The sequence below is a fragment of the Moschus berezovskii genome, chromosome 9, assembly GCF_049115385.1.
Source record: "Moschus berezovskii isolate FMDL1 chromosome 9, NW_MosBer_1.0, whole genome shotgun sequence".
In the NCBI taxonomy this organism is placed as follows: Eukaryota; Metazoa; Chordata; class Mammalia; order Artiodactyla; family Moschidae; genus Moschus; species Moschus berezovskii.
This window is the reverse complement of record NC_142468.1, coordinates 11,459,231-11,476,038: the sequence shown is the minus strand read 5'-3', so window position 1 is coordinate 11,476,038 and position 16,808 is coordinate 11,459,231. Positions and strand designations below refer to the sequence as shown.

Sequence of the window (16,808 nt, the reverse complement as noted above, 5' to 3'; positions counted from 1 at the left end):
AAGTAAAGTCTGATGCTGTAAAGAACAATATTGCATAGGAACCTGGAATGTTAGGTCCATGAATCAAGGTAAATTGGAAGTGGTCAAACAGGAGATGGTAAGAGTGAACATCGACATTTTAGGAATCAGTGAACTAAAATGGACTGGAACGGGCAAATTTAATTAGATGACCATTATACCTACTACTGTGGGCAAGAATCCCTTAGAAGAAATGGCATAGCCCTAATAGTTAACAAGAGTTCGAAATGTAATGCTCAGGTACAATCTCAAAAATGACAGAAGAATCTCTGTCTCTTTCCAAGGCAAACCATTCAATAGCACAGTAGTCCAAGTCTAAACCTTAAACACTGATGCCAAAGAAGCTGAAGTTGACTGGTTCTATGAAGACCTAATAGACCTTCTAGAATTAACACCAACAAAAGATGTATTTTTCATCAAAGAGGACTGGAATACAAAAGTAGGAAGTCAAGAGACACCTGGAATAATAGGTAAGTTTGGCCTTGGAGTACAGAATGACACAGGGGAAATGCTAACAGAGTTCTGTCAAGAGAACACACTGGTCGTGCAAACAACCTCTTTCGACAACACAAGAGATGACTCTACACATGGACATCACCACATGGTCAACACCAAAATCATATTGATTATATTCTTTGCAGCCGAAGATGAAGAATCTCTATACAGTCCACAAAAACAAGACTTGCAGCTGACTGTGGCTCAGATCATCAGCTCCTTATTGAAAAATTCAGGCTAAAATTGAAGAAAGCAGGGAAAACCACTAGTCTATTCAGATATGTCCTAAGTCAAATCCCTTATGATGATACAGTGAAGGTAATGAATAAATTCAAGGGATTAGATCTGGTAGACAAATGCCTGAATTACTATGGACACAGGTTCGTGACACTGCACAAGAGGCAGTGATCAAAACCAACTCAAAGAAAAAGATACAAGAAGGCAAAGTGATTGTTTGACAAAGCTTTACAAATAGCTGAGGAAAGAAGAGAAGCAAAAAGCAAGGGAGAAAGGGAAAGACATACTCAAGTGAATACAGAGTTCCAGAGAATAGCAAGGAGACACAAGGCCTTCTTAAGTGACCAATGCAAAGAAACAGAGGAAAACAATAGAATGGGGAAGACTAGGTATCTCTTCAAGAAAATCGGAGATATGAAGGGGACATTTCATGCAAAGATGGGCACAATAAAGGACAGAAACAGTATGGATCTAACAGAAGCAGAAGAGATTAAAAGAGATAGTAAGAATACACAGAAGAACTGTACAAAAAAGGTCTCATGACCAGGATAACCATGATGGTATGGTCACTCACCTAGAACCAACATCCTGGAATATGAAGTCAAGTGGGCCTTAGGAAGCATCACTACAAACACAGCTAGAGGAGGTAATGGAATTCCAGTTCAGCTATTTCAAATCCTAAAAGATGATGATACTGTGAAAGTGCTGCACTCAATATGCCTGCAAATGGAAAACTCAGCAGTGGCCACAGGACTGGGAAAGGTCAGTTTTCATTCCAATCCCAAAGAGGGGTAATGTCAAAGAATGTTCAGACTACTGCATAACTGTGCTCATTTTGCATGCTAGTATGGCTATGCTTAATATCCATCAAGCTAGGCTTCAGCAGATTGTGAATTGAGAGCTTCTAGATGGACAGTTAGGTTTAGAAAAGGCAGAGGACCCAGAGATCAAATTGCCAACATTCTTTGGATCACATAAGAAAGCAAGAGAATTAAAGAAAAACATCTGCTTCATTAACTATACAAAAGCCTTTGAGTGTGTGGATCACAACAAATTGTGAAAAATTCTAAAAGAGATGGGAATACCAGACCACATTACCAATCTCCTGAGAAACCTGTAAGCAGGTCAAGATGCAAGAATTAGAACCTTACATCGAACAACTGACTGGTTCAAAACAGGAAAAGGAGTATGACAAAGCTCTATCTTGTTACTCTTTATTTAACTTGTATGCAGAGTACATTACGCAAAACGCTGAGCTATATGAATCACAAGCTGGAATCAAGATTGTCAGGAGAAATATCATTAACCTCAGATATGCAGATGACACCACTCCAACGACAGAAAGGGAAGAGGAATGTTGAGTTTTAAACCAGCTTTTTCACTCTCCCCTTTCGCCCTCATGAAGAGTCCAATCACTTCATGGCAAATAGATGGGGAAGAAATGGAAGCAGTGACAGTTTTACATTCTTGGGCTCCAAAATCACTGAAGACAGTAACTGTAGCCAAGAAATTAAAATGCTTGCTCCTTGGAAGGAAAGCTATGACAAACCTAGACAGCATATTAAAAAGCAAAGACATCACTTTGATGACCAAGTCCGTATAGTCAAAGCTATGGTTCTCCAGTAATCATGTACAGATGTGACAGTTGGACCATTTTTAAGGCTTAGCACTGATGTTTGATGCTTTCCAATTGTGGTGCTGGAGAAGACTCTTGAGAGTCCCTTGAACTGCAAGGAGATCAAATCAGTCAATCCTAAAGGAAGTCAACCCTGAATATCATTAGAAGGACTGATGCTAAGGCTGAAGGTCTAATACTTTGGCCATCTGATGGGAAGAGTCAATTCATTGGATAAGACCCTGATGCTGGGGAAGATAGAAGGCAAAATGAGAAGAGGGCAACAGAGGATGAGATTGTTAGATAGCACCACTGAGTCAATGGCATGAATTTGAGCAAACTCTGGGAGATAGTAAGGGACAGAGTAACCTGGCATGCTGCAGTCCACGGGGTTAGAGTCAGACATGACTTAGCCACTGAACAAAAAGGAGGGAAACGTCTTGATAGCTTATGGTGAATGATGTTGGATTCGTGATCTCCAAAGAAGATTTAGCTTTGGGACCAGGGACCAGGTTTGATTACTCAAAAACTTTTGTGTAGCAGAGTTTTATTAACGTGAAAAAGGGACACAGAAAGCTTCTGACACAGACATCAGAAGGGGGATGGAGTGTGCCCCCCTCACTAGTCTTAACAAGGGAGCTATATACTTTTTAAATTAGTTATTACAATAAATCAAAGCAACGTCTCAAGGTTGTAAAGATTTTACTAGACCCATTCCCATAATTTACATTTTAAGAGAACAAGATTAGCCAGAGGTTTTCAGGAAGGAGAAACTATCCTCAAGCAGGATATATTGTTGTTATATAATCCTAAGTACAGAGTTTAAAATGAGTTGTTTGTTGTGTAATCATCAGTTCTGGGCTTAAAGAAAAAAAAAAAAAAAAACGTTTTGTGTGACTAAGACTAAGGAATGTAGAGAAAAAAAAAAGATGTTTGTCCTTTACCCCTCCTTTAGAATTCCAGACCCCAATCTCCACTTCAAGAGCCCCAGATCCCTTTCTCCTCCTTGGGGACCCCATACTTCTTATCAACCTGCCTAGGAATTGACTCTCTTAGTCTAAGAAAAACCTAAAAGGGCAATAATTATTCTATACTTTTAAGGATTATACATACAGTCACTGCATAGTCCTTGAGTTACAATGAAGCACACTGTTATTGTCCTCTAGTGTTAATATTGCATACCATTTCTAACTGAAAACAATAATGCCAGAAATCACCTTTTAATTAATTTTGGGCTTCACAGATCAAGTAAGGTGAGTTGTATTTTTGGGAGGCCAATAGCACATGTACTATAAAAAAAGATTTATTTTAACTTTTTATCCCAAGGCTATCAACCTGTCTTGAGCTGTACATTTTCCTTTGCTACTTGGTCACAATGGGGTGTATATTAGAATTTATGAATAAACCAAAGCAAATTCATTACCTCACTGGAGATGGGAACATATCTGTGAGCTAAGTTAGGACATGAGTGCTAAATGGATAGTTGGTATCTGCATCCCTGATCATTAACAGCTTATTTGACTCAGCAGAGCCAATCAATGAACCACCTTGGCTCAGCCATCCCACCTAAAAAATGAAATAGAGGTTCTTAGGTCTAAAAACGGAGAAGGCAATGGCAAGCCACTCCAGTACTCTTGCCTAGAAAATCCCATGGATGGAGCAGCCTGGTAGGCTGCAGACCGTGGGGTTGCTAAGGGTCGGACATGACTGAGCGACTTCACTTTCACTTTTCACTTTCACACACTGGAGAAGGAAATGGCAACCCACTCCAGTGTTCTTGCCTGGAGAATCCCAGGGACGGGGGAGCCTGGTGGGCTGCTGTCCAAAGGGTCGTACAGAGTCGGACACGACTGAAGTGACTTAGCAGCAGCAGCAGCAGGTCTAAAAACAAGAGTTTTTCTGCTTCTGGTGAGTGTAGTTGTACAGATCTATTGACTCTTTCATGATAACACAGTATTTTTCCAGCATGTCTGAAATATATTTGTTATCAAACAAAAAATGCACAATAATGGCACAAAAATAAAACAAGAATCTCTACTTTTTCTAACTCTAAGAAACAGTACAAGTATAGACTAATTCTGGAAACTTCTCTGGGACTGAAGGGCCATGATGGACATATAACTTTCAAAGAAAGAAAATCTGCAATGAGGACTTCCTCTCATTACTGTTCTAAAGGCACAACGCTTGTCTTCTGGAAGAAAAGTCCACTCAGCTGCTTCACCCAGAGAGAGAACTGCAGGGCTTTTCCTGTCAGGGTTAACTCGGTGTAAAGAACACCCACACCGTGCCCGCCGCTTCCTGTATGAAAGATCTCAAATGAAAGACAAATGCGTCCCACTTTCCTTTATGCATTTCCACACGACAACTCATTACATTCAACAAACTGTCAATCGATGTTTGGTAATTAAAAGAGAAATAATTTCAAATGTATTCTTTTCCATGCGTCAAGATATTAGAATGAAAGAAAAGGCTTTTATTAACCACCACAAAAGATCACTGTTTCTTGAATGATTCTAGAAAATTAAAATAGACAAACATTGTAAACAACCACAACGTTGCAACACTAAAATAAAAATAACTCTAAGATGTAGCATAACTTGGCTTTGAGTATACATGAATCAATGATCTATACATAAAACTGCATGTTGTCTATTAAAAGTCAGACGAAGTTACTCTGTAGGCTAAAAAAACTTCCAAATGAATGACATTAGAGCAACCTGCAGTGGCTTCCCATTATCTAGTGTTCAATTTAGCCAGCATTAGATACCTACAGTCAATCTTTGTTAACTCATTTCACCAGTTGCTTATGTGTCCTTTCAAATAATCTACTTCAGGGTTCAAAACGGAAAGGCAGCAAAGAAAACCACAGCAAGGCATCAGGATTTTATCTAAAACATTGTCATTAAGAAAAGCCAACATTTATCAAGAAAAACCAGTTTAAAGGGATGTATCATTTTCTAGCCTAGTAATGATCCTTGCTATCCTTGCGGACTAGAGAATCAGAAGCAGGCGCTATCACAAAATTTAAGAACAGAGTCAGAGTGTGTGCTCCACATTTCTGATTTGTTCTCTCATCCACTATCATTGCCAAATAGAGAGCTGAGGCAGCCAGCTGTGCTTCTTGGAACTTTCTTCTGCTGCATTTGCAGGCTGGGGATTTGGTTTGTGAGACTGTTTGTTACGAGGTCATTACTGACTACTGCATTTCCATTCAACACTATTCAGGAAAAGCTGAAGTTGCACTTCCATTGACGTGGGATGTGTACATGGCTTTGTGGGGGCGAAGGAGAAAGATGAAGAGAGAGATATGGACATGGGGCTCTGTTAGTCTGTTTCAACAGATTTACCACTGGAAAATGCAGCCAGAAAGGCTAGGGACGGGCTTTGCTTAAGCTTCCTGTAAACATTTCTGTTTAACAGTATGAATCTAATACCAAGAAAATCTCAGACTGACCCTTTATGTTTCAGATCACAAAGCAACGCATGAGATTTCTCCCCCCACAACCCTCCCCTTTAAAATGAAGAACGACTGTTAAGTTTCCTCTTTAATGAACAATGTAATATGCTGCATGGCTGTGCACCTACAGGATAAGACTACATCCCAGATGAAGAGCAAAAGACAGAATTCTTTTTCTGCTGCTACTGCTCAGTTCCACAGGGAAACTTCCGGTAACACACAACAAGAGTTCAGTGAATGACAGCTAAGACTGGAGCACAACTAAAAGTTATTTGCAGATAATATAAAGGCTATGATTGCGGTTGGGGTAATGCAAATGACAACTAATATAATTCCAAAGATTGACTGTCCCCAAAAAGTGATGCAGGAAAAGGAGCTGAGTACTAGGGGGAAAAGCTAACAACCCAGAAACCAACATATCATATTTTTTTTCAAGGATTTACATTTTGAGAAATAAACTACATGTCTCCAGTTGTAAGGCTAGTCATATATCAGCTGAATATGCTCTGAACTCTTATGCAAATCATAGTGCAGTGGTGATTATGGGAAATTTATGAGTAGGTTTTTGTTATGCTTAACTTGTGGAAAACAATAAAATATGCTTTCTTTTTTTCAGGGTGTGTCTCTGACTGCCACCAAACAGCTGATCTAACGAGACTCCCTGAGGTTAACACCCTTGTTTTCTTCAAGTGCACACATCTCTTGGGTTTCCGAGTGAAGAATTTTCACAAGGACACCCATAGAAACACAGAACGCTTTGTCCCAAGCTCCTTCCTCTTGAATATTTGACTTTCAGCACTTTATTGTCAACTACCACACATGTCACATGGTTAAGTCATGAAATGACACAAAGCTAACAGTCCACCTTGGGAATTAAATTGCTTACTTTTGAGCAATTCCAACAATCCACATCCTAATTTACATGTAGAGTCATTCATTCAGTTCTTTCCAGGAATTAAAATATAAGGAACATGGTATTAGAGACTCTCTCATCCTCACACCTATATTCCTTCTGTGGGCTACTGTGTACAGATCTCTCTCACCATTCTATACAAAGAGAGAGACTACTGTTCAGAATCAACAATTAAGATATAAAACTGTTGTTTTATTTATAAAATAATATATCTGGCTGACAAAACTCAGGCTTTTCTTGCTTCTAATTCAGTTTGACTAAGCTTAGAGCAATTACTGATCTCCATTTTTCTTAATATACAACTACAGGTAGGAAGAGAAAGATGGGTAGAGGATTTAAAACAAGCCTTATATTATCTGTATTCTGATAATCAATGGTGCACTATTCTTAGTATCTACGAAAACTGGAGGAAAAACCCCAACAACTTAGTTTTCAGTTGAACTTCTGAGAAGCATACTTGAAGGCTAACTTACCCTGTATGTCCTGAAATAAAGTAGATGAATTTTAACAATTCAGTTCCAAGTATCCTAAATAGTCTACCTATGAAATACTTAACTGCTTTTTCTTCAAATTGAGCTTCTTTCTGATTTTTCATTGCAGTCTGACTAGCATCTTCCAAAGGTGGCATTTTAAATAGTAGCTTTGGCTGTTTAAGAGAGAATGTAAGTAAAGAAAAAGTGTTGGCAAGCTCTATTATCTTAAAATAACTTAAAGCACTATAAATAGAAATAGCTATAAAAATAATACTGCTGCTGCTACTGCTAAGGCGCTTCAGTCGTGTCCGACTCTGTGCAACCCTATAGATGACAGCCCACCAGGCTCCACCGTCCCTGGGACTCTCCAGGCAAGAACACTGGAGTGGGTTGCCATTTCCTTCTCCAAAAAATAACACTAAGAGGATCATAATAATTTCTAATGACTTTTAAAAGTTTCTGCATTTAGAGAAAATGACATCACATAGAATTTTAAAATATTCTCTGAAATAACTGGCCACCCAAATGAAAGTCACAAATTTTAGGGAAAACATTATTTGAATTTTAAAATATTTTACTCTCCAGGATTATAAATAAAAGGGTAGTGATTCATTTCAAAATATCCCCAGTTGTTTTGCTTTCAAAATCATCCCTGGAAGTAACTGATCCCAGATTCCACAGTCTACGGAATGAGAGAGGAAATAAGATGTGAGTTGTTAGGCAGATGTACTTGGGCAGTTATAGCTAGTAATGAAAGCTACTTAACACTAATAACCTTACCTGTGGAAAATGGACCACTAATGCAGTGTGATTCTACAGTCAGAATACCCCAAACTAAACTTTCCTTCAATTTGCAAAATTATTTAAAATTCTACCAACAGAAATTTATTCTTTGAAGAAGAATTCAAACATTAATTCCCCCTCACCAGTTCATCTTTCAAAAGACAGACATTCTTGAGACTGAAAACCATTAAAGTTTAGTTCACTCCAAGGCAGGGGTCAGCAAGATAGGACAGTGGGTCACTCCAACCTGCTGCCTGTCTTTATAGGTCCACCAGCTAAGAATGGTTTTCACATTTTTATTTGGTTGGAAAACAATCAATACTTCACAGCATGTCAACATTATAAGAAATTTAAATTTCACTGTCCATAAATAAAGTATTGTTAGAATATAGCCCACTCATTTCTTTACAAACTTTATATGGCTGTTTTCATTCTATGAGGTCAGAGTTGAGTTGCTGCAGGAGAGGGTATGGCCTGTGAAAGTATGAAAATATTGAGAACCTGGTCCTTTACTGAAGTCTGGCCACCTTCCTTTCTAAGGTGTCGGTGTCCTATGAGAATTACTTCCAGTCTCACAGAGGTCACCCTGGAGCAAACCTTGTAAGGTTCTGGAAGGAGAAGATAAGGCGAGACATACTGACCAGAGATAAGAAAATAAAGTAAGAACCAGAAAATTTTTATTCAACTTTTAAACCATTCCTTGGGCCATATAAGTTTCTCCCTTTTGTCCTTTACCTCTTTTATCCATCATCTGTTCTTTCCTTCTGGTGTCTTTCCCTGCTTCATTGCTTCCTTTCTTGTTACCTCCCTCCCTTCACCCATTTATTCATTTAATTAATTCACCCATTCACCCATGTTTACTGACAGATACACCATGATAGACACTGGGTACACAGTTACCAGCAAGAAAGGTAAGGTCTCTCTGCCCTCAGAGCCTGCATATCAAAGGAGAAGGCAGGGAGATGAATGGAGCGGGTATCCAGGAACTGTGATGGGGCAAGGGCAGAGGTTTGCTTCAGACAGGTTAATGAGGTTTAGTTCCCAAGAGAGGTGATATCTGAGCGGAGACTCTACAGGATGAAAAAGAGCTATCATTGAAAGAGTGAGGGAAAAGCATTATGTACAGTGAGAGGGAGTAGCGAAGACACAGGTCCTGGCATAGGAAAGAATTTCATTAATTTAATGAATAAAAAGACACTGGAATGTGCATTGTGGTTGCTAAGGACAACACTCCTTTAAATTGCCAGTATCATAAGAATCAACACTATTTATTAAAAGCTTCTTATTTACAAAAACTGCAGAGGGTGCTTCTCATGTATATTCTCATTTAATTCTCACAAAAACTCTCAGTAAGTGAAAATTAATAATTTCATTCATTTAAATCAGAGAAACAGACTTCAACATATATGTACTTTAAATTTTACTCTGTAATCAAATGTTGGCACTGAGACTGTGATCCAGGTCCACCTGACTCAAGGGAGTCTACACCAACTCTGAGAGACAAGTTGAAGTGTGTGTATGTACACATGGGCATGGATGTATATGTGTGTACACGTATGCGTATGTGTTTGTATGTGTGTAGGTACGCATGGGCATGGATGTATATGTGTGTACACGTATGCGTATGTGTTTGTATGTGTGTACGTACGCATGGGCATGGATGTATATGTGTGTACACGTATGCGTATGTGTTTGTATGTGTGTACGTACGCATGGGCATGGATGTATATGTGTGTACACGTATGCGTATGTGTTTGTATGTGTGTATGTACGCTGGGCATGGATTTTTATGTGTGTACACATATGCGAATGTGTTTGTATGTGTGTACGTATGCATGGGCATGGATGTATATGTGTACACGTATGCGTATGTGTTTGTATGTGTGTACGTACGCATGGGCATGGATGTATATGTGTGTACACATATGCGTATGTGTTTCTTTAACAGATCTACAGGATGGAGCAGTGGAGACACCACTTGCTGACAGTGCAGTTCTATGAGCATATAGTCAATAAACGGCAGGGTTTCCATCAGGGTTACTTCTGTATGCATATTACATTCTAGTAGGATATCCTGGAAAACTGTTCTAGAGTCTTTTCTCATAATCACACAGGCCAGAAGAGCATTCTAGAAACCTCATTTTTTTTTTTTTACTTTCATAGACACATTTTTATTTTTTTTTAATTTTTTTTATCAACTAGATATTATTTAATTATAGAAATGACTAAAGGTCATCATTTTTTAAGACCCTAAGACATGATTGTGAGCTATTCACATGTAGTAGGATGAAATAGCATATTTTTATTTATTTTTTTTTTTTTTAGAGTTTCATATGGTAATGGATTTTATTATTTTTTTTTATTTTACAATATTATATTGGTTGGTTTTGCCATACATTGATATGAATTTGCCCCGGGTTTACATAAGTTCCCCCTCCTGAACCCCCCTCCCACCTCCCTCCTCCCTTTATCCTCCCTCTGGGTCATCCCCGCATGCCAGCCCCGAGCATCCTATAACATGCATTGACCCTGAACTAGTGATTCGTTTCACATATGACAACATACGTGTTTCAATGCCATTCTCCCAAATCATCCCACCCTCACCCTCTCCCATAGAGTCCCAAAGACTGTTCTATACATCTGTGTCTCCTTTGCTGTCTCGTATACAGGGTTATCATTTGCATCTTTCTAAATTCCATATATATGTGTTAGTATACTGTATTGGTGTTTTTCTTTCTGGCTTACTTCACTCTGTATAATAGGCTCCAGTTTCATCCACCTCATTAGAACTGATTCAAATGTATTCTTTTTAATGGCTGAATAATACTCCATTGTGTATATGTACCAAAGCTTTCTTATCCATTGGACATCTAGGTTGCTTCCATGTCCTGGCTATTATAAACAGTGCTACAATGAACATTGGAGTACACGTGTCTCTTTCAATTCTGGTTTCCTCGGTGTGTATGCCCAGGAGTGCGATTGCTGGATCATATGGCAGTTCTATTTCCAATTTTTTGAGGAATCTCCGTACTGTTCTCCATAGTGGCTGTACTAGTTTGCACTCCCACCAACAGTGTAAGAGGGTTCCTTTCTCTCCACATCCTCTCCAGCATTTATTGCATGTAGACTTTTGGATAGCAGCCATTCTGACTGGTGTGAAATGGTATCTCATTGTGGTTTTGATTTGCATCTCTCTGATTATGAGGGATGTTGAGCATTTTTTCATGTGTTTGTTAGCCATCTTTATGTCTTCTTTGGAGAAATGTCTGTTTAGTTCTTTGGCCCATTTTTTGATTGGGTCATTTATTTTTCTGGAATTGAGCTGCAGGAGTTGCTTGTATAATTTGGAGATTAATCCTTTATCAGTTGCTTCATTTGCTATTATTGTCTCCCATTCTGAAGGCTGTCTTTTCACCTTACTTATAGTTTCCTTTGCTGTGCAGAAGCTTTTGATTTTAATTAGGTCCCATTTGTTTATTTTTGCTTTTATTTCCAATATTCTGGGAGGTGGGTCATGGAGGATCCTGCTGTGATTTATGTCGGAGAGTGTTTTGCCTACGTTCTCCTCTAGGAGTTTTATAGTAGAAACCTCATTTTTGACAGATGTCATACGACAGTGTTACAAAACACTACATCACAATAAAATATAATGTTCAAATAAAAACCATTAACTGTATACATTTTAATATTTATTTCACCGTGTAATAAAAAGGATTATATTTTTGCCACGACTTTCTCAAGCAGGTTGCAACTCTTTCTGACTTCTGGGTCTGACATTAGGCCATCTGAAAACACAGAGTCAATACCCCGAGGGAAAGAGCAGAAGAAAGGATACAGGAAAGCAAAGATCTACACTTAATTAGCGCTGATGTTGTGCAGTTAAATGGCACCTCTATAGAGATGGTCTCTTAGTTCTTTCAGGTCTGAGCTACAGGAGATTAGATTAATCACTGAGCTCATAAACGGTCTCTTTCCTCCAACCTGGTTCCGTTTGTGACAAATTTATTAGTTCTCTCTAACAATGAAATGAGAACCAGCGGTTTCAAATATAACCAGAATGTAGTAAAGGCATGGAATCCCTTGTAGGTAGTATGCTTTTATTTCATTTTCTGGGCAAATATAGAAATATTACTAATAGACATCAAATGTTATTTATTAGCATGTTAATAAGGCTTTATACTTTTAAAAGTAAACACTGAACTTCTTACAAATTAAACTTAGAATAGTAAGTGTAAGGCAGATACTCTGGCAAAGGAATGCACTTCAGAATTAATTTTTTAAAACCAAAATAATCACCGATTAGGATAAAAGGACAAAGATATAAAAGGAGATGCTTATTAGTCATCCTTTCAGCTCAGTTTAGTTCTGTGGCATTTTGCACAATTTAAAATTTATGCAAACGTTTTCAGTGTTGCCTTTAATTTTTGCCAGAATATTTTGAACCTCGTTTAAAACTGAAATTGAAGAAGCCTAAGGAGGGTTTTAATAACAACTTTCTTCAGTCTGTTTATTTAAAACATGATGAATAAGCAAAAAGTAAAGGTACAGAACTGAAAAGAAAAATGATCCCTTCTCCTCCTTAGAAGTGTTTGAGATTACTGGATTGCTCATAATCTTGCACCAGGAATTGAAATCTTCCTCACATACTCATAGCCAGATATACAGCAACACTGTTAAGTCACTCTACACATGTAAGCTGAAGGTCTACAGGTTTATAAGTAGATTTAAAGTTACAGAGGGGGCTTCCCTGGTGGCTCAGAGGTTAAAGCGTCTGCCTCCAATGCGGGAGACCCAGGTTCGATCCCTGGGTCGGGAAGATCCCTTGGAGAAGGAAACGGTAACCCACTCCAGTATTCTTGCCTGGAGAATCCCATGGACGGAGAAGCCTGGGAGGCTACAGTCCACGGGGTCGCATAGAGTCGGACACGACTGAGCGACGGAACGGACAGAAAGTTACAGAAAGGCAGGAAGAAGTTTCACTAATACCCCAGCATCGCCTGACTTATCTAATGCACTCTCTCAAATTTGTTTCACTACTTATAGTCTTTTCTCTTGAGGGGGTTAGTTAGTATTTTACCACAGTTCAGTTCAGTCGCTCAGTCGTGTCTTACTCTCTGCGACCCCATGGACTGCAGCACACCAGGCCTCCCTGCCCATCACCAACTCCTGGAGTTCGTTCAAGCTCATGTCCACTGAATCGGTGATTTTAATGCAATAAATGCTTTATTTGTTTGATAATAAATCCAACAGAAAAAAATGGAAGATGTTTAAAGGCAGAAATGCCAGGAACCCAAACAAAAAGTGAAGAAATTCTGTCCCCAGTAAGGTCACGAGGCATGTAAGTACGGTAGCACAGAAGATGGTGAGCGAATGCTAATGCAACTGCTAGCCCTGCCACTTACTGGCTGAACCAGCTATGCACCTTAGCCTTTCATCTATAAATGAGAACAAAATCACCTTACAGATTGTGGCAAGGAATAAATGACATCCATGCAGAAGTTTTAGCGGTTTTAGCACAGTGTATAACACAAAAGAATTGCTTGGTAGCTATTAACATTATGCATTAACAAGACAGGGTGATTTTTTTTCTCTCTTCTGCTTTAATGTACAGATCATCACCCTCTGGGACTGATTTAGCACAATCTTGATAGGAATTAACAAAGGCTAAATAAGTGTATGCTAACAGACTGAACCATAACATGAGTGAGTTTCCAAGATCCCAGACTAGGGAAATGCTCTGTTTATTTACATTCTGGAAAATCAGCCAGGCATGGGAATGGGAGACAGCCCTTGATGTGAGAACCATACTTTCTTTCCACAATATCTGATTGATATTTAGAACCTTGGAGATTTGTTTTATAAGTCGGTAGAAATCACTCCACCAAGAAATGTATCATTGTTGAGCATTTATTTCCAAATGTGCTGTATATCACCATCATTAGAGTACTGCTTTTCACAGCTGACATTGTAATAGATAAACATAGAGAAAACAATTTGTTCTTGCTGTTCAGTCAGTTGTGTCCAACTCTGTGCAATCCCATAGACTAGCACACCAGGCTTCCCTATCCCTCACCATCTCCCAGTGCTTGCTGAAACTCATGTCCATTGAGTCAATGATGCCATCCAACCATCTCATCCTCTGTCGTCCCCTTCTCCCACCTTCGGTCTTTCCCAGCATCAGGTTCTTTTGCAACGAGTCAGTTGTTCACATCAGGTGGCCAAAGTAATAGAGTTTCAGCTTCTGCTTCATTCAGCATCAGTCCTTTCAGTCAATATTCAGGACTGATTTCCTTTAGGATAGACTGGTTTGATCTCCTTGCAGTCCAAGGGACTCTCAAGAGTCCTCTGCAACATCACAGTTCAAAAGCATCAGTTCTTTGGTGCTCAGCTTTCTTTACTGTCCAACTCACATCCATACATGACTACTGGAAAAACCATAGCTTTGACTAGACAGACCTTTGTTGGCAAAGTAACGTCTCTGCTTTTTAATATGCTGTCTAGGTTGGTCACAACTTTTCTTCCAAGGAGCAAGCATCTTTGAATTTCATGGCTGCAATCACCATCTGCAGTGATTTTGGAGCCCCAAAAAATAAAGTCTGTCACTGTTCTCATTGTTTCCCCATCTACTTGCCATGAATTGATGGGACCAGATGCCATGATCTTAGTTTTTTGAATGTTGAGTTTTAAGCCAACTTTTTCACTCTCCTCTTTCACTTTCATCAAGAGAACACAATGAAAAAAAAAAGAGAGAGAGAGAACACAATGTTATGACCTAAATGTCTGTATTCCCACAGAATTCACAGGTTGAAATCTCAATCTCCAATGTGATGATATTAGAAGCTGGGGTTGTTGGGAAGTGATCAGGTCAGAGGTGGAGCCCTCATGAAAGGATCATGCCCTTATCAATGAGACTCCAGCTTGCTGTCTGCTCTGAACCAGGAAGAAGGCTGGATACGGAATTTAAATCTTCCAACATAAATAGTGAATAAAGATAGTGAATCAGCCTTGATCTTACACGTCCTGACCTTCAGAACTGTGGGAAACAATTGTTTCCACTTTAAACCACTCAGTCCATGGTATTTTTGTTATAGCAACCAGAATGGACTAAAACAGCCTAATGGTAGGCTGTCCAAAGTCTGAGGCTGATCTCGGGATGTGACCTGAGAAGAACAAGCAGATACACGTTGTGGAGTGTGGTCTTGAACCGATCACTTACACTGCAACCCCGATGAAACTATCCCAAGTTGTAAGGTGATAGCTGACTCTGGAAATGTGGACAAAACTCCCAGCCAAACCCAGCACTGGGAAACATCATAATAGGCTTGATGGTTTTCATTTTTCACAAGAACACTTAAGTTGCTCTCTGAGCTTAGACTGTGACGAAGGGACAAGGGGATGTATTCTGGAAGTATTGCTTTTTATGATGTCAACTGCAAAGGGGATGGTGTATAGAGACAGATAAAATAAATACCTGCCTTGTGGCAGCAATTTATAAAACCTGTAACATATATTTAGTTCATTTTCACTACTGAGGTTTTTAGCAAACTTTCTGTACAGGGTAATATTTGGGCTTTAGAGTTCAAAGACTACATTTTGACTTTGCATTTGTAAAATATTTCCAAATAGCATCGGTTTTTTGGAAACTTTTTAAGAAGTCTGATTCAAAGAGACTGCTGAATCTTGAGGACTTATACTTTGCATCTCTTTGGACAAACAGAACCAGCCATGGTTTTATACTTTTTATTCTAAAAAGAAAACAATCCCGTCAATCAACTTCCATACACTCAGATACAAGAATAGTTAACTCTCAAGGTATTTTATTTTCCACTGTTATTCTGTCATAAATTTGGAATTAAAATTAAATTGCAAATTTCAGGTAAAATAGGATGATTCAAGTGGAATCTATTTTACTTGGTTCTCTGCTATCCTGAGGCCTCTTGATGTAGTACGTTGAAGTCTGCAAATCTAATTGGCTGAGACCCTGCCTTATCCTAATATAGACTGCTAACGTTTTATCTCTGCTGAGAACTCATACCAAATTTAAGGCTTGTTAAGTCTCTTTACCTTTTGAGAAAACAGAGATTTTAATGAACCATTAAGTCATCTAGCCCTGAAAGGGGCAAAGTGTTGCCAATGGTCCATCCCCCATAATAACCCAGGTGTTGTTTTAAGTCATTGCTTAGGCCCATTATTCTTTAATCATACATCAGAAAAAAAAGAAGAAAAAAAGTTACACAAAGAGATCCGCCTACATTTTGAAGAAAGGATCTTGGGAAGAATAAGTTCATAGGCATTACATTTTGTTTCTAGAAATTGTAGAAGCTCCATTATAACTTTCATGAGTCATCTGAAGGATAAAGAAGATACTGAATTTACCTTCCTGTTGAATAAAGCCTTAAATAGTCCATCCAAATTTATCAATTTATTCAAATTGGGACTTCCAAAAATGTACTTTAGTATCTGCTAAGCAATTTAGAATCCCTGGGGAAATTTAAGAATTTCTTTTACCAAACCCTCAACTCTTCTGGAGGTGCAGTGGTAGAATGGAGTGCCGCATATCACCCTCACTGTCCTTTCTGAAGGAATGCAGGGACTCTTAGCTATCCCTAGCCCCACTTTCTACCCAAATCGCTAAAATCCCCAAACCACTATGGGGTTTGAAAGTCCAGGTTGGGCTTCCTACAGTCAGGCAGGATGACTGACAGCAAAACCACAGAAATTACCCAGTTGGTCTGACACTAGCCCAGTTTATAACACGGCTGGTCACTAGGGGAGGACTGGTCATCTACTGGGACTACTGGGTTAACATCCTATACT

At 38.9% G+C, this 16,808-nt stretch overlaps 1 protein-coding gene across 7 annotated transcripts in view; it reads right to left on the bottom strand.

Moving 5' to 3' along the window:
* The window catches only part of CEP128 (centrosomal protein 128), a 487,012-nt gene that overhangs the window by 86,489 nt on the left and 383,715 nt on the right, over window positions 1-16,808 (bottom strand). Inside the window, exon 20 of one of the 7 annotated variants that reach the window (XM_088839415.1) lies at window positions 7,292-7,381. The exons of the other annotated variants lie outside the window; for them this stretch is intronic. Within the exon in view, the coding sequence (XP_088695541.1) occupies window positions 7,292-7,381 (90 nt within the window). The remainder of the gene's footprint in view (window positions 1-7,291; window positions 7,382-16,808) is intronic. 7 annotated transcript variants of the gene reach the window in all.